Raw genomic sequence first — 27,515 nt, 5'->3', positions numbered from 1 at the left:
GCCAATGGCAGGGTATAGTGGTACTTGATTATTATCTCCACTATGAGAAAAAAATAATGGTGCAGTGATATGCAGCTGTCATCCCAGCAAGTTTTAAAAGGAAAAATGGTCTATGATTCTGTTCTTCACCCTTCATATTAACTTATTTTAAATAGCTTATGTAATTTAACTTTCATGATCTAGATATTGTAATAAATTTGCTAATTCTACTTTATATATTTCTAGTCTTGTCGATTAGGTCTGCATAGACCTATTTCTCGACTGTTGACAGATGGAATTATGAGAGTGGGATCTACTGCATCAAAGAAACTATCAGAAAAGTTGGTAGCAGAATGGTTTTCTCAAGCAGCTGATGGTGACCATGAAGCTTTTTCTAAACTCAAGCTTTATGCACAAGTCTGCCTATTTGATCTAGGTATTACTTTTTTATTTACTTTTATAAAAAGGTTTTAGCAGTGTGATTTTGTAAATTAAATCTTACTGGAATATGGACTGGGAAGGTGGCTCTGTGGTAGAGTGCTTGCCTTGCATGCCTGAGGCCCTGGGTTCAATTTCTCAACACCACATAAGCAAAAAGAAAAAAGCCAGAAGTGGTGCTGTGGCTCTAGTGGTAGAGTGCTAACCTTGAGCTGAAGAGCTAAGGGACAGCGCCCAGGCCCAGAGTCCAGGCCCCACGACCGGACCACCCCCCCTCCCCCCCCCAAAAAAAAAGCTTAAGCCTTGACCATTTATTTACACATTGTCTCTTTCTGCCTTTGTGCTATAAAGTAAAACATTAAGAAATGTTTTTTGGTTGCTGGTGTAAGGATTCCATTAGATGGACATTGTGAGTTCTGAACTATTTTCTGTTGTTTTTTTTTGTAGATCTGATGTCTTGTTTGTGTTAAGATTTGCTATGTGTTAATAATTTAGAGATAAAATAATTTGTAGTTAACCTCTACCACACGCCATAATAGTTCTTTGCTATAGATGAAAAAATAACAGCTATTTAAGATACGGAGTTTTTTTGTTAATACTTGTAAATTAAATATTGTGATGTATCTGAAAGGTACTTTTAAAAATACTGATCATTGATGTTGGAGATAGCTTAGCAGGTAGAGCATATGATTAGAATTAGACTTAACCCAAAGATAGCCAGTACCAAACTATTGAATCTCATTAGATATGTCTGTGATTTGAGCCTCATAACATTCTTTCATTGTATCTTTTAATTAGCTATCAGTGTAAACAATATTTCTTCAATTTGTGATTTAGAAACACTTTCAGTGGTTTGATGAAAATTTGTTAAGATACTGTTTTTTACGTTTAATTGTGTCTAGGAAGTAGAACTTCATTCCACTTCCATTATCTTTCTGTAATTTCTGTAAAAGTGCTCAGTTTATCTTTGCGTTCCATTTAAATTTATTTAGTTTCTACAAAAAAATATAAAATTTGTGCTGCACTGTTAGTAAACTTTCAAAGAGAATATCAAGAAAATATTAGCTAGTTTTTCATTTAAATGATGGAATTTTTAAAAAGGAACAGTGAAATAAAGAATTGAGTATCCTGTTTTTATTCTTTAGGTCCGTATCTTGCTTCCCAGCCACTGGACAGCTCTCTGCTTTCCCAGCCAAATTTAGTTGCCCCTACGAATCAGTCTTTGATTACTCCACCTCAGATGGCAAATACTGGAAATGCTAATACTCCATCTGCCACCTTAGCATCTTCAGCAAGCAGCACTATGACAATGACTTCAGGTGTTGCCATATCTACTTCACTTACCACAGCTAATTCGACTTTGACTACCACTTCATCTTCATCATCCTCCAGCTTGAATAGTGGAGTATCATCAAATAAATTACCTTCATTTCCACCCTTTGGCAGTATGAACAGTAGTGGTACAGGACCCATGTCTGCACAAGCAAGTACAGTTCAGAGTGGCCAACTAGGAGGTCAACCGTCATCAGCTTTACAGACAACTGGAATTGCAGGAGAGTCATCATCACTTCCCACTCAGCCACATCCTGATGTGTCTGAAAGGTACCTTTAACAATACTGATCTTTGGCCTGGGAATGTGGCTTAGTGGTACAGCATTTGTCTCGTATGCATGAAGCCCTGGGTTCAATTCCTCAGTATCACATAAATAGGAAAAATGAGAAGTGGTGCTGTGGCTCAAGTGGTAGAGTGCTAGCCTTGAACAAAAGAAGCTCAGAGACAGTGCCCTGAGATCAGCCCCAGGACTGGCAACAACAACAAAAAATAATGATTCTTGAGTAGAGAGCTTAAGGCCCTAAATCTAATCTCCCGTGCTGCAAAAAAAAAGATGTTTATGTCTTTGAGCTGTAGGATAGCTCAATGATGTGGATTGTGTACTTAGCATGCATAAGGCCTTGGGTTCAATTCCTAGCTTCAAAAAGCTTGATAAGAAAATGAACAGCTGTTTGTGAGAATATGAAAACTATGATGTTCCCCATTCCCCCCCCCTCCCCCCGCAATGAGATAGTCATAAGTGAACAGGAAGTGCACTTTTTTTTTTTAATTCCTGGGTCTTGAACTCTGGGCCTGGACGCTGTCCCTCAGCTCTTCAGCTCAAGGCTACCACTCTACCATTTGAGCCACAGCACCACTTCTCGTTTTTTCTGTACTACTTCCTGTTTTCTGGTGGTTTTTTGGAGATAAGAGTCTCATGGACTTTCCTGCTGGGCTGGCTTTGAACCATGATCCTCAGATCTCAGTCTCCTGAGTAGCTAGGATTACAGGCATGAGCCATAAGTGTCCAGCAAGAAGTGCTTTTTTTATCTCATCCTTAGATTTAGTTTTTATAATGTTGAATATTTTGGATATAAAATTATAATTAGGATTTTTGTAAAGTCTTTACTGTAAAATCTTAGAGTAGGCTAGTTAAGATTTCAAAAAAAAATTTTGGTCTAAATATTCATATTGTGTTTGAGTCTGTTATGTGTGTGGCCTAACAGTTAAGTTGATTTGCCTATTCAAGTTACTCTTAACCATTGAGAGATCCCTATTGAGCCAGTTGATTCAAAGCCTTTAGATATTTAACAAGAGTTAAATTTTAGTTCTGTCATTTACTGCCTTTGTGATTTGGAAGAAGTTGTTACTTTCTGAGCAAGTAGCCATCTCTGCAAAATTGTAGATAGCATACAATATGAAGTGTTTCAGATAGTGCTTTCTAGGTTATTTGTAATATCAGTGATGATGATTGCTCTCATTCCTTTCATCATAAGTATTGGGAGAGTTTCCTTTTGATATAAAGGTTACACTAGTCTGATACATTATATATGTCAGCTACTCAGGATGCAGTTGTTGTTGTTTTTTTTTTTTTTTGTCGGTCGTGGGGCTTGAACTCTGGGCCTGGGCGCTGTCCCTCAGCTCTTCAGCTCAAAGCGAGCGCTCTACCACTTGAGCTACAGCGCCACTTCTGGTTTTGTGGTGGTTTATTGGAGATAGGAGTCTCAGGGTCTCTCCCGCCTGGGCTGGCTTTGAACCGCGATCCTCAGATCTCAGCCTCCTGAGTAGCTAGGATTACAGGCGTGAGACACCAGCGCCTGGCTCAGGATGCAGTTGTACGCAGATACATTGGAAACATGAGTAAAAAATTGTTTTCCTTATTGGTCTTTTGATCTTAACTACCTAAATAGGTTTGATGTTTAAGAAAAAGCCAGGAGTGGCGCTATGGTTCAAGTGGTAGAGCGCTAGCCTTGAGCACCTAGGCCCAGAGTTAAAGCCCCAGGACTGACCAAAAAAAAAAAAATTGAAAAATAAAATTATCCATCAAAGAATGAAGCTTGTTCACCATTGAAGTTAGGAAGTCGAATGGGACTTGAGGGCTTGAACTTAGGGCTTTGTGTGTGGTTCATTTTTGTTTTTTGTTTTTTTGTTGTTGTTTTTTTCAAGTCTAGCAATCTACTGCTTGAGCCACAGCTCCATTTCTGGCTTTTTTGGTAGTTAAATTGGAGGCTGGCATCTCATCAACTTTCCCACCATGCTGGCTTCAAACCTGAGATCCTTAGATCTCAGCTTCCTGAGTAGCTAGGATTACAGGAATAAGCCACTGATACCTGGCCCCTAAGTGTTAATAAGGGAGAAAATTAAGTATTAATAAGTTATTTTTGATTTCTGATAATCTATAATTTTGAAAAGTCTGTTCTTTCCCCTTCCTTCCTTCCCTCCCTCCCTCCCTCACCTTTCTTTCTTCCTTTTCTTCTGTCTCTTTCTCTCTTTCTTTCTCTTTCTTTCTTTCTTTCATCTGTCTTTCTGTCTTTCTTTCTCTTTTTTGTCCAAGACTGGGACTGGAACTTGGTACTTGGCTGGCACTCTACCACATGATCACACCTCTGATCCCTGCTTATTTTTTTTAAAGAAAGATTTTTTTTTTGGTCAGTCATGGGGCTTGAACTCAGGGCTTAGCTGCTGTCCCTGAGCTCTTCTGCTCAATACTAGTGCTCTACCACCTGAGCCACAGCTTTACTTCCAGCTTTTTGTGTGTGGTTAATTGGGGATCAGAGTCTCACAGACTTTCTTGCCCTGGCTGGCTTTGAACTATGATCCTCAGATTGTCAGCCTTCTGAGTAACTAGGATTACAAGCGTGAAACCAGCACCTCAAAGCAACCCTTACTAAAGAGTTTATGTAGTATGAAATGGCACGTACAAAAATTATGGTTCTCTCTGATGTGGAAGAATTAATCCTCTATATTTAGAGAGGACCTCTGATCTTTCCTACCTGAGAAAGGGAAGTGATGTGTTAAGAAAATTCTTTTATGTTCCCCAATCAACATGTAATACAACTCCCACTTATTTCTACCTTAAACTTTAGCACAATGGATCGTGATAAAGTGGGAATCCCTACAGATGGTGATTCACATGCAATTACCTATCCACCTGCAATTGTTGTTTATATAATTGATCCTTTTACGTATGAAAATAAAGATGAAAGCACTAACTCTTCTAATGTATGGACATTGGGGCTACTTCGATGCTTTCTGGAAATGGTCCAGACTCTTCCTCCTCATATCAAGAGTACTGTTTCTGCACAGGTAAGAATTTTATGTTCAGAAGTTGTTGCTCTACTTTTATGTGTTTAAATTGATTTTCTAAAAGCCAAATTCTATTAATTTTACTTTAAGTGACAGTACAATAAAAATCTTAAGAGCTTATGAAAGATAATTTAACCCGTTATAATTTATGAGTCTCTTTAGAATAATACAGTCTAGACTTGTATAACCTGGAGTTCTAATTCTGAAAGACAGATTGCAAGTAAAAGTAGAAGAAATTTAACCCTAATAAGTGATTTCTTCATTTTATATAATTAATATAATTGTTGTATAGAATCTTTTAAGGATTTTTTTTCAGGTAACTTAGTGTGTATTGGTAAAATTGACTTTAAAAATGAATTATGTAATAAGAAAACTATAAGAATTCTTAAGCTAGTTTTTGTTTAAGTTTTGTAGTAGTGTTGCTAGCATTATACCTGCAGTTCCTTTATTCTCTATTGGAATTTTAACATTTGTAATATTGACCTATACCTTTTAGATTGTTCCTTGTCAGTACCTGTTACAACCTGTGAAGCATGAAGATAGACAGATCTATACCCAGCATTTAAAATCTCTAGCTTTTTCGGTCTTTACCCAGTGTCGGAGACCACTTCCGACATCAACCAATGTGAAAACATTGACTGGCTTTGGTCCAGGTTTAGCCATGGAAACTGCTCTTAAAAGTCCTGATGTAAGTATATTTTCCATGACCAGAGTTTGTGAATGACTATACATTTTATGATTTTATACAAAATTAAGTGAAATTTTTTTGTTGTATAGTACTATGGTACCTTTTTATTTTACAGAGACCAGAGTGTATTCGGCTTTATACACCCCCTTTTATTCTGGCTCCAGTGAAAGACAAACAGACCGAGCTAGGAGAAACATTTGGAGAAGCTGGACAAAAATACAATGTTCTTTTCGTAGGTTACTGTTTATCACATGATCAAAGGTGGATTCTTGCATCCTGCACAGATCTATATGGAGAACTTTTAGAAACCTGCATCATTAACATCGATGTTCCAAATAGGTACTTTTATTTCATTTCTAAAATGATTAGGTGTATCATCTCAATTTAAAATTTGTATGTGTGCTCGATCATGCATATTGTGTTTTACATTTAATGAGTAGAAAACTGTTTGAAAGCTTATATATGTTAAGAATTAGAGTTAAGTATTGTGGGTTTACATTTAATCTTTGTAGTGAATGGTTATATAATTAAGATAGTAAAAATAATTTTAATTATAATATTTTACAGACAAAGTGATTAAGATCCTTAATTTCTCATAAAACTTTAAGTAATGATTTTAGATAAACGGGTTTGAAACAGAACTAAAAAGATCTGATGTTAAAAAACAATATAAGGCTGGGAAGGTGGCTCAGTGACTGAGCACTTGTCTTGCATGCAAGAGGCCCTGGGTTCGATTCCCCAGCACCATATAAGCAAAAAGAAAAAAACCGGAAGTGGCGCTGTGGCTCAAGTGGTAGAGCGCTAGCTAGCCTTGAGCTGAAGAGCTGAGGGACAATGCCCAGGCCCAGAGTTGAAGCCCCACGACCGGACCACCAAAAAACAAAAAACAAAACCAATATAAGTGGGTGCTGGTGGCTCACACCTGTAATTCTGCCTACCCAGGAGGTTGAGACCTGCAGATTACAGGTAGAAGCCAGACCAGGCAGAAATTGCCATTAAGTCACCAAAAAGTCATAAGTAGAGGTATGCATCAAGTAGTTTAAGTGCCAACCTTGAGTGAAGTAGCCAAGCAAGAGCTAAAGGCATCCAATTCAAGGCTCAGTACCAGCACCAATAAAAAATGACACTCATACATATACACACATAATTTATATATATTATTTCTATTTTATTTATTATATTTTATTAACATATATATATATAAAGTAAAATATTTATATAACATTTAAACATTTCTCTTGTGCCATCTACAATTTAGACTCCATTTGGGGTCTGAAAAATCTTGATATTTAATTGTTTAGAGTGTCTACTGAAAATAGTTGCCTTCTTAGAATTCTCCTCAGCTGTAATGAGGTACCATGACTAGTTATTATGAAGAATATAACTATTAGGGCCTAAGAGGCAAGTTTCTCTGAGTTAGCAGTTTAGTAAACATTCCTAGTAACTTTACTAAGCTAGTAAACATTGCTCAAGAGATCCTGAAAAGTAAGTTCTGAAATAATTTTCAGGTTTGTATCTTCTTTTTTCCTTGCTCTTTCCTTCTTTTTCCCTGGATCTTTTTCTCTTTGTCTCTCTATTTCTCTATCTCTTTTTTTCCTTCAACTTCTCCCTCACCCACTCTCCCTCTCCTTATTTCCACTGTCCTGGAGCTTTTTTGCTCAAGACTAGCACTCTACCACTTGAGTCACACCACTTCCCAGTTTGTTTGTTTTTTTTCTGATTGATTTATTGGAGATAAGAGTCTCAGACTCCGGCTGGGAAGGTGGCTCAGTGGTAGAGTGCTTGCCTTGCATGTATGAGGCCCTGGGTTCGATTCCTCAGCACCACATAAGCAGGAAAAAAAAAAGCCGGAAGTGGCGCTGTGGCTCAAGTGGTAGAGCGCTAGCCTTGAGCTGAAAGGCTGAGGAACAGCGCCTAGGCCCAGAGTTCAGGCCCACGACCGACCAACAAAAAAAAAAAAAAGAGTCTCAGACTCTCCCATCCAGGCTGGCTTTGAACCATGATCAGACCTTAGCCTCCTGAGAAAGCTAGTATTACAGGCATGAACAATCAGTACCTGGCTTCTTTTTTATTTTATTTTTTTATTATTATAAAGGTGATGTACAAAGGGGTTACAGTTACATAAGTGAGGTAAAGAATGCATTTCTTTCTGGATAATATTATTCTTCCCTCACTCTCTCTCAGTTTTTCCTTCCTATCCCCATACATAAGTTGCATAGTTAATTTTCAACATAGTGTCTAGTGAGTCCCATTGCTGCAGTTGTTCACCCTTTGTCCATGACAGATAAACGAACAAACAAGACAAAAAGAAAATAGAAACAGCAATGAAGAGAAAACTTCTTGTTTCCATTCCCTGGAGTTCATTTCAATAAATATTGTATGATCAGATAGGCATTGCACTTTGTGTTCCTCTTCCTGTCTTGTGTTTGTTTATTTATTTTATTTGGCCAGTCCTGGGTCCTGATCTCAGGGCTTGGTCACTGACCCTGAGATTTTGTGCTCAAAGATCCATTTCTAGCATTTTTGGTGGTTAATTAGCGATGTGAGTCATGCAGACTTTTGTGCTTGGGCTAGCTTTGAACCATAATTCTCAGATTTCAGCCTCCTGATTAGGATTACAGGCATGAGTACTTACCTCAAGTGCAATGGTCTTGGTTCAATTTCCAGTACGAAAAGACAAAAAAAAAAAAAAAAAGATGTATTGGCTATTTTAAACCTTAAAACATTGTTTCTTATTTCCTTGATGTACATTTTGTTTTGTTTTGTTTTGTTTTGCCTGTGGGGTTTGAAATCTGGGCCTAGGCATTGTCCCTGAACTTCTTTGTGCTCCAGGCTAGCATTCTACGGCTTGAGCCACAGTACCACTTCTGATTTTCTGAGTGGTTTATTGGAGATAAGAGTCTCATTCTCCTGAGTAGCTAGTAGGCATGAGCCACCGGCCCCTGGCCCACTTCTGTCTTTTTTTGAGTAGTTTATTGGAGATAAGAGTCTCATGGGGACTCCTCTGCCTGGGCCAGCTTTGAATTGAGACCCTCAGATCTCAGCCTCCTAAGTAGCTAGGATTACAGGTATGAGCCACCAGTGCCTGGCTCCTTGATGTAATATTAATACTTTGATTTTTGGTAATACTAGGGCTTCAACTCAAAGTCATTAATGGTTAGTCTTGGCATTTACAACCTTGATTTTTTTAAAAAGTAGAAATAAGCTAGGCACCAGTGGCCCACACCTGTAATCCTAACTATTCAAGAAGCATAGATCTAAGGATTGCAATTCAAAGCCAGCCAGGGGTGGCAAGTTTATGGGATTCCTATTTCCAATTACCTACCCAAAAAAAGCCAGAAGTGGAGCTCAGTTGTAGAGTATCTCAATTGTAGAGTGCTAGCCTTGAGCACAAAAGCTCAGGAATAGTACCCAGGCCCAGAGTTCAAGCCCCAGGACCTACACAAAAAATAAACAAAAGAGGATAGAGGTGTAATGAGAGATCTCAGTTCAAATCCCAACCCTTCTACAAACTGGTCATATGATTTGGGAAAGTTAATTTAGCCAGCTGAACTACAGCTTATTTATCTATAATATCTGGAAGATTAAATAAGTTAAATGAGGTACTGCATCTGAGTTGATTGGGCAGGATGCTGAACTGCAGTAAGTATTAAATAACTAGCTAATATTGTTCAGCCACAGACTCAGTATCTATGTACATTTTCATGCTGCAGAATTGGAATTGTGATAGAATTTTGATGGTCTGCAAGGCTTAAAGTATATAATATGGATGTATTTGTATGTATGCATAAATAAGCAAACAAATGAACTTAAAGCTGAATGTGGTGGTGGCATGTACTTCTGAGGCATGATGATCACTTGAGCCTAGGAGTTCAAGCCAGTGTAGGTAACAAATATTAAAGAAATTGGAATCTCTTACGATATTTCATGCTGGTTATCATAGCTACTCTAGAGGCAAATATGGGGAGACTCTTGTTTCAGACCAGCCTTGGAAAAAGTTAAGTCTGTCTGAACCAGTAAGTTGGGCATGGTTGTACATGCGTCATCCAGCTATGCTAGAGGCGTAAATTGGAGGATGAAAGTCCAAGCTGGGCCTTATATAACTAAAGCAAGTTGGGCCCTGGTGGGTCATGCCTAAAGTCTTAGCTACCATGGAGGTTTGAGATCTTAGAATTGAGATTTGAAGCCAGTTTGAGCAAACAAGCCCAAAAGCCTTTATCTCTAATTAACAACAAAATGCCACACTTGAGGTGTGACTGCAGTGGCAGAACATCAACTATGAGCTCAATGCTGAGCAGTAGCTTGAAAGCCCCAATATTAGAACCTAAAGGGGCTGGGAAGATGGCTCAGTGGTAGAGTGCTTGCCTTGCATTCATGAAGCCCTGGGTTCCATTTCTCAGTACCACATAAGCAGAAAAAGCCGGAAGTGGCACTGTGGCTCAGTGGTAGAGCGCTAGCCTTGAGCTGAAGAGCTGAGGGACAGAGCCCAGGCCCAGAGCTCAGGCCCCATGACCGACCGAAAAATAAATAAAAAGAACCTAAAAAGCTGGCTGGGAGTCTGACTCAACTGGTATAGCTCCTTTATAACAAATATACACCCCTGAGCACAGATCCTAGTATTACCCTCCTCCAAAAAAATACCCTATAACTTGGATTCTAAATGAATGATTTTTTTTTTCATACCCATCCTGGGGTCTTAAACTGGGACCTGTCTTTGTTTTTGCTCAAAGCTAGTGCTCTACCACTTGAGCCACAGTTATGCTTTTGGCTTTTTGGGGGTCAGGGGGAATGCTTAAATTGAAGGTAAGAGTCTCAGACTTTCCTTGCCTAGGCTGATTTTGAATCATGATCTTCAGATCTTAGCCTCCTGAGTAGCTAGGATTACAGGCTTGACCCATGGGTAACCAGCACTTCTGGCTTTTTTGGGTAGTAATTGAAGGTACAAGTCTCATGGGCTTTCCTGCCCAGACTGGCTTTGAACCATGATTCTCAGATCTCAGCCTCCTAGGATGATTATTTTCTTCAAGGCAGAAATTAGCATACAAAGAGGTTTAATTGTGATATTTATGTATATGCATATAATATACTTTGATCAAATTTACTCCTCATCTCTCATCATTATATGGTTTTTATGTATATTCTTGTTAAGGGCTTGTGTAAATGTGCGGTTCAATGATGAGAGTTCATGCTTGGCCATATTTGATGCCCTAACACCAGTAGAAAAAATAAAATAACCAAGTTTTCATAAATTTGAAATCGCTTAAAATGTCACCATGTAAATTTTTACTATTTCTTTGTTTCACTTAATAGAGCTCGTCGGAAAAAAGGTTCTGCTAGAAGATTTGGTCTACAGAAACTTTGGGAGTGGTGTTTAGGACTTGTACAAATGAGTTCATTACCATGGAGAGTCGTAATTGGTCGTCTGGGAAGGATAGGCCATGGAGAATTGAAAGGTAAATTGTCCTTTCATTTATTTGATTTAGTATTTTGTTTTTCCCACCATACTAGAGATGGAAACCAGGACCTTCTATATGTTGGGCAAATGCTGTACCTCTGAGCCACACTCCAGGCCTTATTTTTTAATTCTTGCTTTTTTTGTATGTGGAGTGAAATGCTAGAGGTTATCAGTGAGTCTTTCGTTTTTAAAGAACTACGTAAGTGTTGTTAATACCCACTACTCTTGTCTGCTGTTTTCATCCAACCTACTCATTCCAACTCTATTCAACCTGTTCTGGGGTATAAGTGTAGTTAATATGTTTTCTTGTTGTCTTCCATTTTTACCCCCTTTCTGTTTGTTACTCAAATCTTCCTGTGTTCAGCAACTCTGCTCAGTTTGGTGCTCACTAAAGTTGGGGATAAAGAATGTTAAATAGCATCAGCATTAAGATTGTTGATTTGATGATGACTCCTGTTTGAGGAATACACTAATTTTAAAACCATTGATTATTTTTCTTATATTTTAATCTTAGTTCTCCAGCAGAATAACAGTGCTGTTACTTTGAATATTATTAATCTTTTTACTGTTGATATCCACAGATTGGAGCTGCTTGCTGAGTCGTCGAAACTTACAGTCTCTAAGTAAAAGGCTCAAAGACATGTGTAGAATGTGTGGTATATCTGCTGCAGACTCTCCCAGCATTCTCAGTGCTTGCTTGGTAGCAATGGAACCCCAAGGTTCTTTTGTTATTATGCCAGGTTAGCTATTATTAGTTTATATCAGATTTAATTCATTACGTAGTTTTTTAAGTATTACAAAAAAACATACTCTTCATTTAAAAATGTCTTTTGCTGTCTTTTTTTAGATTCTGTGTCAACTGGTTCTGTTTTTGGGAGAAGTACTACTCTAAATATGCAGACATCTCAACTGAATACCCCACAAGATACATCTTGTACTCATATACTTGTGTTTCCTACTTCTGCTTCTGTACAAGTAGCTTCAGCTACATATACCACTGAAAATTTGGATTTAGCTTTCAATCCCAACAATGGTAGGTGAAATTATTCCTAAAAGTTTTTTGTTTTTGTTTTTGAGAGTGCGTCTTGCTATTTTCCAGGTATTCGTTGTGACATTAAATTCTCCTGGGTTTAGTCAGTCCTCTGGCCTCAACCTCCCAAATAGCTGAGGCTATGGGTATCAACTACCACACAAACATAGCCACATCCTATTTTTTTTTTTTTTCTTAATAAATATTTTAATTTGGAATAAGTTTAGAATAACAGAAAAGTTACAAAAATAAAACAGTGTTCATATATTTCTCACTCAGCTTCAATTACCTCTAATGCTAATATGTTAAATTACTGTGGCACATCTGCCAAAACTAAGAGACCATTATTATTAATGGAACTTTAGACTCTTTGGGTTCCATCAGTTTTTTTTTTTTTTTTTTCTAGTATTTTTTTTTTTTAATTTTATTTTATTGTAAAGCTACTATACAGAGGGTTACAGTTACATGAGTGAGGTAATGAGTACACTTCCTCTTGAACATTGTTACCCCCTCCATTGTTTTCCCCCTACCATCCCCTCCCTCCCTCCCTTCCCCGAGGTTCTTTTTTTTTTGATTGTGATTAAAAGCCACATCCTATTTTAATGTTACCTTGTATTATTAAAACAGAAATTTGCAGTTATGGTTTTGATGAGGAGAGATTATCCTAGATTATTCAGGTGAGCCTTAAATGCAATCCTATGTATCCTAAAGAGCGAGAGGCAAAAGGAGGTTTGAACATGCACAAAGACAAAGGCCATGTTAAATCAGATGCTATGCTCCTTACTTTGAACATTGAGACAGGGATGCAAAGTATATATATAGTTCTATTTTTTTTTTTTTTCGTCAGTTGTGGGCCTGAACTCTGGGCCTGGGTGCTGTCCCTCAGCTCTTCAGCTCAAGGCTAGCACTCTACCACTTGAGCCACAGCACCACTTCCAGTTTTTTCTGCTTATGTGATGCTGAGGAATTGAACCCAGGGCTTCATGCATGCAAGGCAAACACTTTACCACTGAGCCACCTTCCCAGCCCCTATTATTATTATTTTTTTTTTTAAGAAGAAGAAAACAGATTCTCCCTTAGAGAGCTTCCTGATACTTTGATTTGAGTCTAATGAAATTAGGCCCTTCGAATTGTAAAAGATAACTGTGTGTTGATTTATGCCAACAAGTTAATGTGGGACCAGTTAATTAATAGACCTTCTTTCTGCCTTACAGTTTCAGAACAGATGATGCAAATTATTTTATGGCTCATTTTGAAAGTAATATAATGAATCATAAACGTTTGTATAAATTTATGTTTGTGCTTTTGAGTTACCTATACATAGACTTTATAGCTTATTTTATATATCTTTATGTTTTTAATATAAATGACCAGATTAGAGATGTAACTTTTGTAGCCTGTTTTTAGTGCAAAAGCAACTAATATTCCATTGTTACTCTGAACTACATCATAACATGTTAGATACTCAAACTTAGGCATATATATATTAATGATTTTGTCTCAGTTAATTGTAATAACTCAGATATTTTACTTAATAAAAAATAGTGAGGGGCTGGGAAGGTGGCTCAGTGGTAGAGCACTTGCCTTACATGCTTGAGGCCCTGGGTTCGATTCCTCAGCACCACATAAGAAAAAAGCCGGAAGTGGCACTGTGGCTCAAGTGATAGAATGCTAGCCTTGAGCTGAAGAGCTGAGGGACAGCGCCCAGGCCCAGAGTTCAGGCCCCACGACCGGACCACAAAAAAATGAAAAAATAAAGAAAAATAAAGAAAAAAAATAGTGAATAGTCCCATTTTTAAGTATCATTTCATGAACATATTTTACTCCTTGTTAGTTTCCTATTGTTGCCATAACAAATTACCAAATACTTAGTATTTAAAAGATCACATACACATGCTCTTAGTAGAGCATCCAAAATCAGTTTCAATGAACTTTATAGTCAGGTTGTTAGCAGGGTTGATTGCTTCTGAGATTTGCAAGGAGAATGTTTCTTTGCCTTTGAGGCTACCTGTACTCCTTAGCTGGATAGTCCAGAATAATCTCCCCATTTTAAGATCCTTAGTTTGATCACATACACAAAGTCCTTTATGGTAACATTAATAGATTTCTGAGATTAGAGCATGGAAATCATTTAAGGGCCATTATTCAGATTAATAATGTACTTGTTTCTGTGGGGTTTTTTTCATTTGTTTTTCTGTGCCCATCCTGTGGCTTGAACTCAGGGCTTGGGTGCTGTGTCGGTGCTTCTTTTACTCAGAGCTAGTGCTCTAGAACTTGAGCCACAGCTCCATGTCCATTTTTTTTTTTTTGGACGTTCATTGGAGATAAGAGTCTCACAGACTTTCCTTCATTGGTTGACTTTGAACTGCAGTCAGTCCTCAGATCTCAGCCTTCTGAGTAGCTAGGGTCATAGGCATGAGCCACCGGTGCCTGGCTTACATATTTTTAAAATATCACCGTTAGTCTAATACTTGACACTTAGTACATAGTAATTTGGTTATATTAACCCCTTTTGGTTAAAATTTATTTACCTATTCACCCTTTACTGTGAATAATTATGCACTATGGAAAAATGGAATGTTTAATTTCTTTCTCCTGTTTAGATGGAGCAGATGGAATGGGTATCTTTGATTTATTAGATACAGGAGATGATCTTGATCCTGATATTATTAATATCCTTCCTGCATCTCCAACTACATCTCCTGTACATTCTCCAGGATCTCATTATCCCCATGGAGGTGATGCTGGCAAGGTAATACTTTTCTTAGAAAAGTTCAGTTTATCTCAACATCATTCATTCATTCATTTCAATAAGGGATTCACATATGAAATAGAACACTAGCTAATTTTCCCTATTAACATTCCCTTAAAAATTAGCAAGAGAGGCCTGGGAAGGTGGCTCAGTGGTAGAGCGCTTGCCTTGCATGCCTAAGGCCCTGAGTTCGATTCCTCAGCACCACATAAGCAAAAAGAAAAAAGCCGGAAGTGGCGCTGTGGCTCAAGTTGTAGAGCGCTAGCCTTGAGCTGAAGAGCTGAGGGACAGCACCCAGGCCCAGAGTTCAGGCCCCACGACCCGACCCAAAAAAAAAAAAAGAAATTAGCAAGAGATGATGTACTTTCATTCACTTCTGCCTCATAGACATCCACTTTTTTTGGTTTGTTTTTGAAAACAGTCTCACTGTGTAACTGAGACTAACTTCAAACTCTCATTCCTCTTAAATGTCTGCTTTCCCTAAATCTACATCTTCTCGATGATTTGTCATCAGTCATTTTGCTGTAGCTTCAAGTATAAGATCACAATATCTTTCAGAATCAATTTGTATACATAAGAGCTGTCATTCAAAATCATTGTTTGAATAAGGAATATAATAGAGATAGTAATTTTCTTAAAAGAACAGGTAAAATACAAATTACCCACTCATATCCAAGTTTATTTTTGGCTGTTAGTAAATCAAACAATATTGTGATTTTTTTTTTTAATTAAAAGCAATTTGGATTCCATTGAATAACATGTCTTGATTTCAGTGAAATGAATTATAGTGGTAGATTATTACAGTATGTGTATGTTTAAGCTCTGTCTTTGTAAAGTAGGAAAGAATATTTGCTAGTTTTACTTTTCATCTTCTCCTTTCTTTTCCTCTCCTCTTCCTCTCCTCCGGCCCCCCTCCCCTCCAGCCCAGACCCCCCCCCCCCCCCCCCACTTTCTTACTTTCTTTTTTGGTTTTTTGCTGGTACTAGGGCTTGAATTCAGGATTAGGATTCTGCCCCTTAGCTTTTTAACCCAAGGCTGGAATTCTACTTCTGTTTGAACCACACCTCCATTTCCAGCTTTTTGGTGGTTAATTGGAAATAAGAGTCTCGTGGACTTTTCTTGTCCAGGCTAACTTTGAACCATGATTCTCAAATCTCAGCCTCCTGGGTAGCTAGTATTACAAGTGTGGCTACCAGTGCCCTGCTAGATTATAGTTGAGGCCTGCCTCGTCAGCCAGATCCTTCCCTCGAAATACTGGTTGTGATGACACAGGCTTGTAATCCTAGCTACTGAGGAGGCCAAAGTAGGAGAATTTCCGTTCAAAATGGACTTTGAGCAAAAATGTGATACTTTTATCTTAGAAATAAACTAAAGCAGCTGGTGGCATGTTGAAGTGGTAGAATGCCTTTAAATTCCAGTATTAAATTCCAGTAGTGTAAGGCAAAACAAAACCTATATAATTTTTTTTTTTTTTTGTCAATTGTGAGGCTGAACTCTGGTCCTGGGTGCTGTCCCTCAGCTTTGCAACTCAAGGCCAGCACCCTACCATTTGAGCCACAGTGCCACTTCTGGCTTTATTTTTCTGCTTATGTGGTGCTTGAGGAATCGAACCCAGGGCCTCATGCATGCAAGACAAACACTCTACCACTGAGCCAACTTCCCAGCCCCTATATAATTATTTTTTGTTTGTTTGTTTTTTTGGGTCCGGTCATGGGGCCTGAACTCTGGGCCTGGGCACTGTCCCTCAGCTCTTCAGCTCAAGGCTAGTGCTCTACCACTTGAGCTACAATGCCACTTCCGGCTTTTTTCTTTTTGCTTATGTGGTGCTGAGGAATTGAACCCAGGGCCTCAGGCATGCAAGGCAAGCACTCTACCACTGAGCCACCTTCCCAGCCCCTATATAATTATTTTTAAACGCACTAATAATACTACCACCTTAAGTTTAGTTTGTGGCATGTTATTTTTCCACATATATTTATATTCAACTTAAAATAAGTACAGATTTGCCTGGCGCTGATGGCTCACGCCTGTAATCCTAGCTACTCAGGAGGCTGAGATCTGAGGATCGCGGTTCAAAGCCAGCCCAGGCAAAAAAGACCGTGAGACTCCTATCTCCAATAAACCACCAGAAAACCGGAAGTGGCACTGTAGCTCAAGTGGTAGAGCGCTCGCCTTGAGCTGAAGAGCTGAGAGACAGCGCCCAGGCCCAGAGTTCAAGCCCCACGACCGACCAAAAAAAAAAAAAAGTACAGATTTTTCTTTTTTTTCTTTTTTGAGTCTTACTATGTAGCCTAGGCTACAATTCTATTGCTTCAGATTCCACATATGTGTTTCCTTAAATTAAATAGCAAGAATTGTATTGACTCATCCAGAGTATCTGAACATCAGTAGTATTGTAGTCTATGTTGCTACAGTGCTTTCCAAAACCTTGTTAATTGCATTTTATAGAAAGTGCTAGGTAAACAAAGCTAAATTGGATATATCTTCTGAATTAGGTATGATAATGACTATTAGGAAGAAACTAAAGATTTCATTGAGCATTTTTTGTACAGGGGCTTGGACTCAGGGTTTCATACTCTTGTTTGACTTTTTTGCTCATGGCTTGGGCACTGTCCCTGATCTTCTTTTTGCTCGAGGCTAGCGCTCTACCCCTTGAGCCACAGACCTACTTCTGGCTTTTTCTGTTTATGTGGTATTAGGGAATTGAACTCAGGGCCTCATGCATGCTAGGCAAGCCCTCTGCCACTGAGCCACCTTCCCAGCCCCCCTGAGGCGTTTTGATGGTTAATTGGAGATACGAGCCAAGCATTCAGTACCTGGGCTGTCTTCTCTGATGTCAGCCTCCTGATTAGATAGCATTGTAGCTGTGAGCCACAGGCCTCCCAATGGTCATCTTTTAATTTTTTATTCAGCTCTTTGTCTCTGTCTGTTCTTCTCTCACATACACTCGACATGATAATGCACAATAGTTTGGCATGTTGATTTCCTCATAGAATTGAGTCACGCCTCCACTTCCAAGTTTTTGCTCATTAATTGGAGATAAGAGTCACAGATTTGTCTGTCCAGGCTGGCATTAATTATTAATTGTATAATGATTGAGTTTCTCTATGTGTATGTGCATGCATGCATGCGCACACATGTGTGCACATATGTGCCAGTCCTGGGGGTTGAACACAGAGCCTGGGTGCTTTTGTGCTCAATGTTAGTTCTCTGCCATTTGAATCATAACTCTACTTTCAGCATGCTCTGGCCGTTAATAAGAGGTAAGAGTTGCCAGGACTGTCCAGCCTAAGCTGGCTTTAAACCATAATCCTTAAATCTCAGCCTCTGGAATAACTAGGATTACAGGCATGTGCCACTGGTGCTCTGCTTCAATATTTTATTTTATTTTTTTAGTTGATGTTGTAAGAATTAAGCCATTTAGTTTTTATATCTGGTGCCCAGATACGTTGAATGAACTAATATACTTTAAATTTTGTGTTTTTAAGGGTCAAGGTACAGATCGGCTACTTTCAACAGAATCTCATGATGAAGTAACTAATATTCTTCAGCAACCATTGGCCCTTGGATACTTTGTATCAACTGCCAAAGCGGGTCCATTACCTGACTGGTTCTGGTCAGCATGTCCTCAAGCACAATATCAGTGTCCCCTTTTTCTTAAGGTATTACCATTTCTATGCCAATTAATAATTCTAATTGTAACTTGAGTCCTAAATCTTACAGATTATTGTCTACATTCAAACTTCTTAAATGCATTGCCACGTGTGACTCTGAGAACTCATTATGAAACAACTCTAAATTTTTAAATTATATTGTTTAAAATTCTTAAGTCAAATTCTTGAAACTATTAGTTTTTTTTCACTTACCATGTACAACTTTAGTTTAGAGTTGAGAGAAACATTATCTCTAACCCTTTTCTTTTTTTTCTTTCTTTCTTTTTTTTCTTTTTTGGGTCCGGTCGTGGGGCCTGAACTCGGGCCTGGGTGCTGTCCCTCAGCTCTTCAGCTCAAGACTAGTGCTCTTCCACTTGAGCCACAGCGCCACTTCCGGCTTTTTTTCTTTTTGCTTATGTGGTGCTGAGGAATTGAACCCAGGGCCTCATGAATGCAAGGCAAGCGCTCTACCACTGAGCCACCTTCCCAGCGCCCCCTTTTATTTTTCTAGATGAGTATATTTTAAGTTCCAAAAAGCTCATCTGTCTGAGTGGATTAAAACCTGGAATTTGCCAGGTACCATTGGCTCACAACTAGCCACTCAGGAGACTGATGAGGATCGTGGTTCAAAGCCAGCGTGGGCAAGAAAGTCTTTGAGACTTCTAACCTCCACTAAACTACTAAAAAAGCTGGAACTCGAACTGTGGTTTGAGTGCTAGAGTGCTAGCCTTGAGCACAAAAGCTTAGAGACAACACCCATACCCTGGGTTCAAGCCTTAGGACCAGCACAAAAACAACAAAAAACTTGGAAATTTTAGTGATAATTATGTTAGTATTTCAGTTATATTATCTTATATACACATTATGTTATATTCTGAAGACTAAAAGATTCAACAGTCTTTATACTAAATAGTTTCATTTTTTTTTCCCTATTACATCTTTAAGGAGGTAATATGGATTTGTATAAATTACTGGGTTAAAACTAATCAATGATTTTTAAAAGTGACATTCTTAGACCCACAGTGACATTTTACCAAACACAATCATTAGTAATGTAACTTAAATAACATTCAGATCTGATTTAACATATTGTAACCTACCAGAGATAGGCTGTTTGTATTGATAAGTCATGCTCATTTAAATTTTTACTTAGTTTTACTAAGCATAAAAGTGAGATATGCTTTAGTTTCTTGGATTATATTTTGGCAATTAATGAACCTATAAGTTTTTTTGTATCTTTTATTCATGTTACTAGTAAATCTTGATAACCTTGGTCTACATCTTAGTAAGTCAGTGATATTTGAAATTAAATAATGGACTTCTGTAGCATAGTCATAAAAATTACAAAGCTGATTTGAACTTTTTTGGTGAAAATGGGGATCATAGCCAGGCTAGGCAAGCACTCTACCATGAAACTGTATTGTCAACTCTCAAATCGACTGTTATTGAGATAATATACCTAAGGAATATTCATTTAATATATATAATAATACTATATTTAAGGTAATAGTTTATTCTATCCCTTTCTTCCTCTGAGTATGTGCAGTAGTTTTTACAAATCTCATTACCAGAACATCTTTTTAAGAGGTTTGCTGCAGTATAGTAGCCCTTGGAGTCTCCAGGAAACAGTAGGTTCTTTGGTCCTTTCGGAAGTTCTGTACATGCCATCTGCCCCTTTTGTATCACAATGCATGTAAACACAAAAGTTTCTGAAAAATAGCATTGTTTACCTAACAGTTCCCAAATTTATGTTGTATACACAAGTAAAGGATTGTGTAACACTATTTGTAGTTCATGACCTTAGTGTTTCAGGGCACATTTTTTTTTTTTTTTTTTATGGAAACACTACTTTGAGAAAAGTCCAAGGGACTATCCAGATTCTTTTCTACTCAATATTTATTTGCAGAGAGGATAGTGTAAAGTGAGCATTCACCCTCAGATACAGTGTAACAAGATTAGGACTTCTGGTTCTGAATTACCAGGTAAGGCATAACTTACCATAATTTTGATCACCCTTTTTTTGTTTTTCATGCATCCCATTTTAGTTCTGTATTATAGGCAATAAAACTACCTGCTATGTTTCTCTTTGCTTGAAAATGCTGGGTTGTTTCTTAGATGGTTAACAATCATTTTGTCAGAGGAATTAGAGCACTGGTATTAGTTAACATTCATTGATTTTGTAGTGATTTTCCATCTGAGGATTTTGTTTTTAATTCATAAATCAAGAGTTTATACACAGTTCAAACATATATATCTTGGTTATATTTCTAAATATACTACATACACATACATACATATATGTATAGTTGCAAAGGAGAGATCAGGTAATTATAAGAGTACCTTGAATAGTATATAGAGGAGTACCTTTTACAGTTTATAGAAAGATTTACAGCTTCTTTGGTGAACCACCACTAGTGAAAGTTCACTGTGTTTTAATACCAATGTTAACACAGTATTTACTTTGATTGAAATATGAAGAAGCATAGCACGATTCACTACCATACCTAAATGGGTGCGCTAGTTGTTACTAAGCTGTTATGAGTTCTATTGGTCAAAGAAAGCAAAGACTGTAAGAATTTAGTGAAACAGGATGCCGGTGGTTCACATCTATAATCCTAGTTATTCAAGAGGCTGAGGTCTGAGGATTCTGGTTGGAAGCTAGCCCAGGAAAAAATGTTCTTGAGACTTTTACCTCTAATTAACCAATAAAAAGCCAGAAATGGGTTTCTAGCTCAAGTGATAGAGTGCTAGTCTTTTTTTTTTTTTTTTTAGAGTGCTAGTCTTGAGCAAAAAGCCAAGCAAGTGTGCAAGACCCTTAGTTCAAGCCTAGTACCAGCACAAAAGACAAAAAGGGGGGACAAAAAAAGAATTTAAAGATAGCTTTAAGCTTTACAACTTTGTAAGTAAAATATTTGCATATGCTTACTCCTTTTACATTTTCAGTACTTAGACCTAGGTATGTCTGGTTAGTAACTTAATGACAGACTATGCTTAGATTTATATCAGTTCAGTGTTTCTTTTAAACATTTGCTTCACACATCTAGTAAATCCAAAGCAGGGAGAATCAATACAAGTTTTGCTTTTAAATTCTTCAGTAGGAGATCCAGAATTTGTATAGAAATTCCCATTTATAACATAGTGCTAACATGTATTTCATCAAGGAACATACATTGGAAAAATAAAGCAGAACTAATCTTTCATTTTTGTCCATTTGACTAACTGGCTGCCTGTTACCTTTTTAGGCCTCTTTGCACCTCCACGTGCCTTCAGTGCAATCTGACGAGCTGCTTCACAGTAAACACTCCCACCCACTTGACTCAAATCAGACTTCAGATGTCCTCAGGTACAACTCTTTTATCACTCAGTGTTTTCCATTGCAACTTAAATAGTGTTGATTCTTGGGTAGTTTTCTCACTTTTGGCAAGTTTACAATTCTATACCCTTGGATATCTGGGTAAATTATATTATTTAGAATTAACTATTTTCTAACATGAGCAATCTTTTAAAAATTTTTATTTATGTATTTATTTTTATTGTGCCAGTCCTGGGTCCTGGGTGTGTGTGTGTCCTGGGGCTTGAACTCAAGGCGTGTGTATGTCTGTGTGTCTGTCTGTCTGTCTGTCTGTCTGTCTCCTTCCGTGTGTCCTTCCATCCTGGGGCTTGAACTCAAGGTGTGTGTGTGTGTGTGTGTGTCCTTCCGTGTGTCCTTCCGTCCTGGGGCTTGAACTCAAGGCGTGTGTGTGTGTGTGTGTGTGTGTCTGTCTGTCTGTCTGTCTGTCTGTCTCCTTCCATGTGTCCTTCCATCCTGGGGCTTGAACTCAAGGTGTGTGTGTGTGTGTGTGTGTGTGTGTGTGTGTGTGTGTGTGTGTGTGTGTGTGTGTGTGTGTGTGTGTGTGTGTGTGTGTGTGTGTGTGTGTGTGTGTGTGTGTGTGTGTGTGTGTGTGTGTGTGTGTGTGTGTGTGTGTGTGTGTGTGTGTGTGTCTTGAACTCAAGGCCGGGGCACTGTCCTTGAGCTTTTGTGCTTAAAGGTAGCATTCTACCACTTAAGCCACAGCTCTGCTTTTGGCTTTTTTGGAGATAAGGGTCTCAGACTTTCCTGCTTGGGCTGATTTTGAACCATGATCTTCATATCCCAGCCTCCTGACTAGTTTGAATTATAGACATGAGCCACCAGCCACCCCGCTGAGTAATCTACCTTTGAGACTTTTGAGTGTTTGGGATCCAGCCCAGGACCTTGCATGTGATGGCATGATAGGCAAGTGTACCACTGAGCTGCATCCTCAGCCAAGAATATATTTTTTTATTATGTACTCAGAATTGAACTTAAATCTTGTTTCTGCTTGTAGGTGCAAGCTTACTACCATTGAATCACATCCCCAGTCTGAGAATAATCTTTATGAAATTACTTATTTTTCTTCCCAAGACCTCTCTATTCCATATTTTCCACTCTTTTTTTTTTTAAGGGTTTTTTTTTTTTTAGTTAGATGTAGTAGTGTGTGTCTGTAATCCTAGCACTCATAAGGCTGAGTTAGACAGGATGATTTTGAATCTGAGGCTACCCTGGATTACATAGTAGACCCTATCCTGGGAATGGGGAATACAGTGACTAAAATATATTAGATACCATAGTTTAAAACTACTTCTGAAAAGATGCATGACTTACAGAGTTTATTTGTTCTTCAGGTTTGTTTTGGAACAGTATAATGCACTCTCCTGGCTAACCTGTGACCCTGCAATCCAGGACAGACGCTCATGTCTCCCAATTCATTTTGTGGTGCTGAATCAGTTATATAACTTTATCATGAATATGCTGTGATCTTCATTTGATGGAACTGTGCAAGAAAAGAATAAGGAAAAAAGGATATTTTGCTGCAGGATTAAGTTGCAATTCTCTTCTCAGTGAAAGTCATTTGTGATGGGGTCTAATTCTTATTACTTCAACAAATATTGTTTTGACTTGGGGGAGGGGCTTTAACCCTATTTTTCATTGACTATACTGAACTCTTTAGGAAGATGACTGATCATACAAAACGTATTATAACATTTTTGTAGCAAAAATTAATCTTTTTTTTTTCCAGTCACAGTATTTGTGAAAAGTAATGAGCCATAGTACCCAGTCATGTTAAATGAATATTAAAAGCATGGAAAGGAAACATGAAGAACAATGAATTTCAACATATGGCTTTAGAACATCAAGATGTTCTTGTATTTGGATTATAGTATCTAGTATTCAAAAATGCCTGCATCTCTTATTTATTGTAAGTTTTTAAATGTATAAATTGTCTTATATTTCTTAACCTCTTTTATAAAAATTTTCCTAGAAGGTTTATACTGCCTTCTTGCTTTAAAGCAATTGGTCTAAAATATATGTAATCGTCTTAATTAAAAAGTTGCAGTAGGGTTGCTTTTAGAGTATTATTTTTTTGTAAGGGGTGGGTGGGACAGTAAATTTGTATTGTCTCGATGTACAGTTTAATGGGGATAGAGGGGGAATAATGTCCATACCATTGTGTGTGGAGGATTTACAGCTAAGCTGTAGTTGCAGAGTACATGTACAGTAATGAAGTTCACTGTGTTTATAAATTGAAAAGGTACCGGGTCTTACAGCATTTTATATATCACACCTTTACAGAATAACATGATGGCAATATACAAGTGATATTGTTAGGCGGTTTCACTTAGAATAAAATGAGAATTCTTCAGTTATATTTTGTACTATGGTTTAGGGCTATGACTAATATTTCAGGCCATTTCCAGTGAAAGAAACTTAGTTTTACAAGAAAAAAATTTGCTACTGAATGCTTAAACTAATTTTGGTGTTAATTGTTACATGCTTAATTGTTTTTTAGTTTTATCAGTGGCACACTTAGGCATGGGAATATTATTAATTATGAAATTTATCTGCAGGATCTGCTATAAGATTGAAATTTAGCCCAGCTCTAGGCATTTTACAAATTATTTTAAGAGCAGTCATTCTTGATTGTTGACTTTTTTTTTTTTAAATTAAAGATTGGGAATGTATGTGAGAGTATGCATATGTATGAGTGTGTGTGTGCAATCAAACTGTGGTGTAAATAGATTCTCAGTGAATTCTGGTATTCAGACTCTTATTCCACTAGTGAAAGAACCATTTTCTAAACTGTTTCCCTTTGCCTTTTTTATTTATTTAATTTTCTTGGTTTGGAGATGGCAGTCCCAAACACCAGAGTCTGTACTTTTCTATAACACAGCTAAAATTAAGGTAGGGCATATGCCAAGGAGGTTCTCACCTCCCTAAAGAAGGGACTTGAATTTTAGGGACTTTAATTCACTCCTTCCTTCAGTACAGCTTTCCCCCTTCTTGTTTGCACATGCCAAGATAACTGCTTTTATGCAGACTTTTTCCCCTTGAAAAATCCTTTCTACAGTGCTGCTCAGAAGAGAGCCCAAGTTAGCCTCCTACCTGTATTGCTGACTTGAATTCACAGTCGCCAAGTCTACCTTTCTTTCTTGGAAGCAGTCTAGGAAAACACCTATTCATACATTCATTAATTATTCACAAGAACAAAATCAGTTGTATTTACAAGACACTAATTTGGTTTTTTTTAACTGAAACTTGTTTTGTAAATACTATATGCTTAGCATAAATAACAGTTTCTTATGAACAGTATAATTTCTTTAAATTGTGTATATTAAAACCTTAGCGGTCTTGTTTTTGCTGTAAAGAATTTAAACTCAATTGATGACAAGTTTTCATTTATTCCTTCTATATTATAATTCAACCCCAGTAATCATATTTTGATATTGAATTTAAAGATCTCATCTCTGCATTGTTTTAAAATTATGCTGAACACCACAGATTATGTTGGTATGTTTTGTTCTGTACTTTTTTGGGGGGGAAAAAAAACTTCTCTGAGATTTGAGAGAAAAGATAATTATTTGGGATTTCTGTTTAAAAGTATCCTTTTAAAAATATACTTAGCTCAGTAGTGGCTTTAAAATGTTTATAATTTCAGTTGTTTAAAATCAGTAACCTTTTGTAACTACACTCAGATTGAAAATAGATTAAAAAAATATTCCCTGATAGATTTTTTTTTAATATGGAGCCATAAGAGGGAACCCAGCATATAATTCCTTTTTATCTGGGAATCAGGGAATATTTCCCAATTATACAGGATTTACTCATAGGAAATTTTTCTTCCCTTCATGTATCAGTTCTAACTTGACTAGAAAGTTATTAAATAGCCATTAGAGGTCACTTGGCTCATTTCAGAAAAAAATGAACTTAAGTCTTTTATGCAGGATGATGGATCTGACTTACTAATGTACTGTCACAGGCAAGTATGGGTAGTTCTCTTTTACTTAAATAGGTAAGCAAAATATTATTCTTTATACCAGTGAATTACCAACACCTTGACTTCTTTGTTAACAGTGCTAATGTCTGTTTTTGTGTAGTTATCCATTATGAAGCAGAGTGGAAGTTCAGTATTTTGACATTTTAAAAGATTAGTTATATGTCTGCTTCCAGCCAGTGAGAAACATCTAGCCATACCTTTCTTATGCAAGCCATTCAGTTATCAGGACTGTGAATTAACACTGTATGAATAAATTTCTGTACACCTTATTGTTTGGCCAGAAGGCCACCAAGTGTACTTATATGTAATCCTTAAATTTTAAAATAGCTGTAATTTTTAAATATTTCTAAACTTTTCTTAAACCACTAAAATTAAGCTCTTACTACTTAGTCAACTATCCTCAGCTGTATTCGTACTCAATTGTCAGTATGGCACAGATTACTGTATTAAAATATTCTCTCTTCGTCTTCATATTTGCCTTCTGAGGTAATTTTTTAACTTAATGTGTTACTACAAAGATTTGCAGATCTTTAATCAAGCACTATGTTAATACTGTAATATCAAAATACTATGTCACATTATTTATAATGTTCAAATTGAATAGATTAAAAGGAAGTTTTTAAATGCTATTGCATCATATAATTTGCTACTCATCCACTATGGCATTGCATATTAGTCTATTAGTACATTTAATGTTGCTTGAGTGATATTTTGGTCTGGGTTTCCTTTTAATATTTTAGTTTATCTAAATTAAGGAAAATGTTTTTAATGTATACTTTTATTTTGTCCTCTCTTCCCCCCCCCCCCCCCCCAAAAAAAAAAGAATCAGCTGGAACTCTTACCTTTTTAGTTTTTCTTGGTGTTTTAATGGGCCCAGAACTGTGGTTTAAATTTTTACATATGATTTTTTTTTTTTTTTTTTTTTTTTTGTGGAGTATAAATTGAAAAACTGGATTTGGGACCTAAAATACTCCTCAGGTTGTATACTCATGAAGTTTTTAAATAGCTTTAGTTTTCAAAGTAAACTGGATTTGTGGACCTTAAAGTTACTGAATTTAAACTACAAATTGTAACGTCATTACTGGACATGTCAGCATCCACCCTCTCAAAGTAGCTTGATCACTTTATGAAGGGGCCTTTTAAAGTTGTTGTTTAGCAGTGACATTTAAAATGGTCCAATTGCTTTTCTTTTTAACGTGACAAAAAAGAATAAGGAACAAACACTATTGCTGCCGAATGCCATAACACTGAGTTGTACAAATTGTGATTGAGGAAATGAAAAGGTTTATACTTTTTAAAAAAAAAACAAAAAAACAAAACTTCAAATGGAATAAATTATTCATGAAGCCTTCATTGTGATGTCTCATTCTGTTAAAGATACTTACATTTTAGATTTTTTTTCAAATATTAGCATTGTTGTTATTTTGTGAAAAGAGGTGGCCTGGAAATTGGTGAGTGGGCTTTTAGTGTTTTTGTTGTTGTTTTTGGTCGTGGGGCTTGAAGTCTGGGCCTGGGCATTGTCCCTGAGCTCTTCAGCTCAAGGTGAGCATTCTATCCCTTGAGCCACA

General features: G+C 37.2%; 1 protein-coding gene across 2 annotated transcripts in view; it reads left to right on the top strand.

The window, feature by feature from the left end:
• Window positions 1-27,300, top strand: part of Med13 (mediator complex subunit 13) — a 100,191-nt gene extending 72,891 nt beyond the window's left edge. For both annotated transcript variants that reach the window (XM_042693612.1, XM_042693608.1), the window contains exons 19-30: window positions 226-415; window positions 1,563-2,019; window positions 4,816-5,035; window positions 5,532-5,723; window positions 5,839-6,062; window positions 11,034-11,176; window positions 11,760-11,918; window positions 12,026-12,211; window positions 14,812-14,960; window positions 18,449-18,622; window positions 21,856-21,956; window positions 23,297-27,300. In XM_042693612.1, the coding sequence (XP_042549546.1) occupies window positions 226-415; window positions 1,563-2,019; window positions 4,816-5,035; window positions 5,532-5,723; window positions 5,839-6,062; window positions 11,034-11,176; window positions 11,760-11,918; window positions 12,026-12,211; window positions 14,812-14,960; window positions 18,449-18,622; window positions 21,856-21,956; window positions 23,297-23,429 (2,328 nt within the window). In that variant the 3' untranslated portion in view covers window positions 23,430-27,300. The remainder of the gene's footprint in view (window positions 1-225; window positions 416-1,562; window positions 2,020-4,815; window positions 5,036-5,531; window positions 5,724-5,838; window positions 6,063-11,033; window positions 11,177-11,759; window positions 11,919-12,025; window positions 12,212-14,811; window positions 14,961-18,448; window positions 18,623-21,855; window positions 21,957-23,296) is intronic.
• Window positions 27,301-27,515: the final 215 nt, after the last annotated feature.

Source organism: Dipodomys spectabilis, unplaced genomic scaffold (assembly GCF_019054845.1).
Source record: "Dipodomys spectabilis isolate Male_0828 unplaced genomic scaffold, ASM1905484v1 ptg000004l, whole genome shotgun sequence".
In the NCBI taxonomy this organism is placed as follows: domain Eukaryota; kingdom Metazoa; phylum Chordata; class Mammalia; order Rodentia; family Heteromyidae; genus Dipodomys; species Dipodomys spectabilis.
This window is presented reverse-complemented; position numbering and strand designations above follow the sequence as displayed.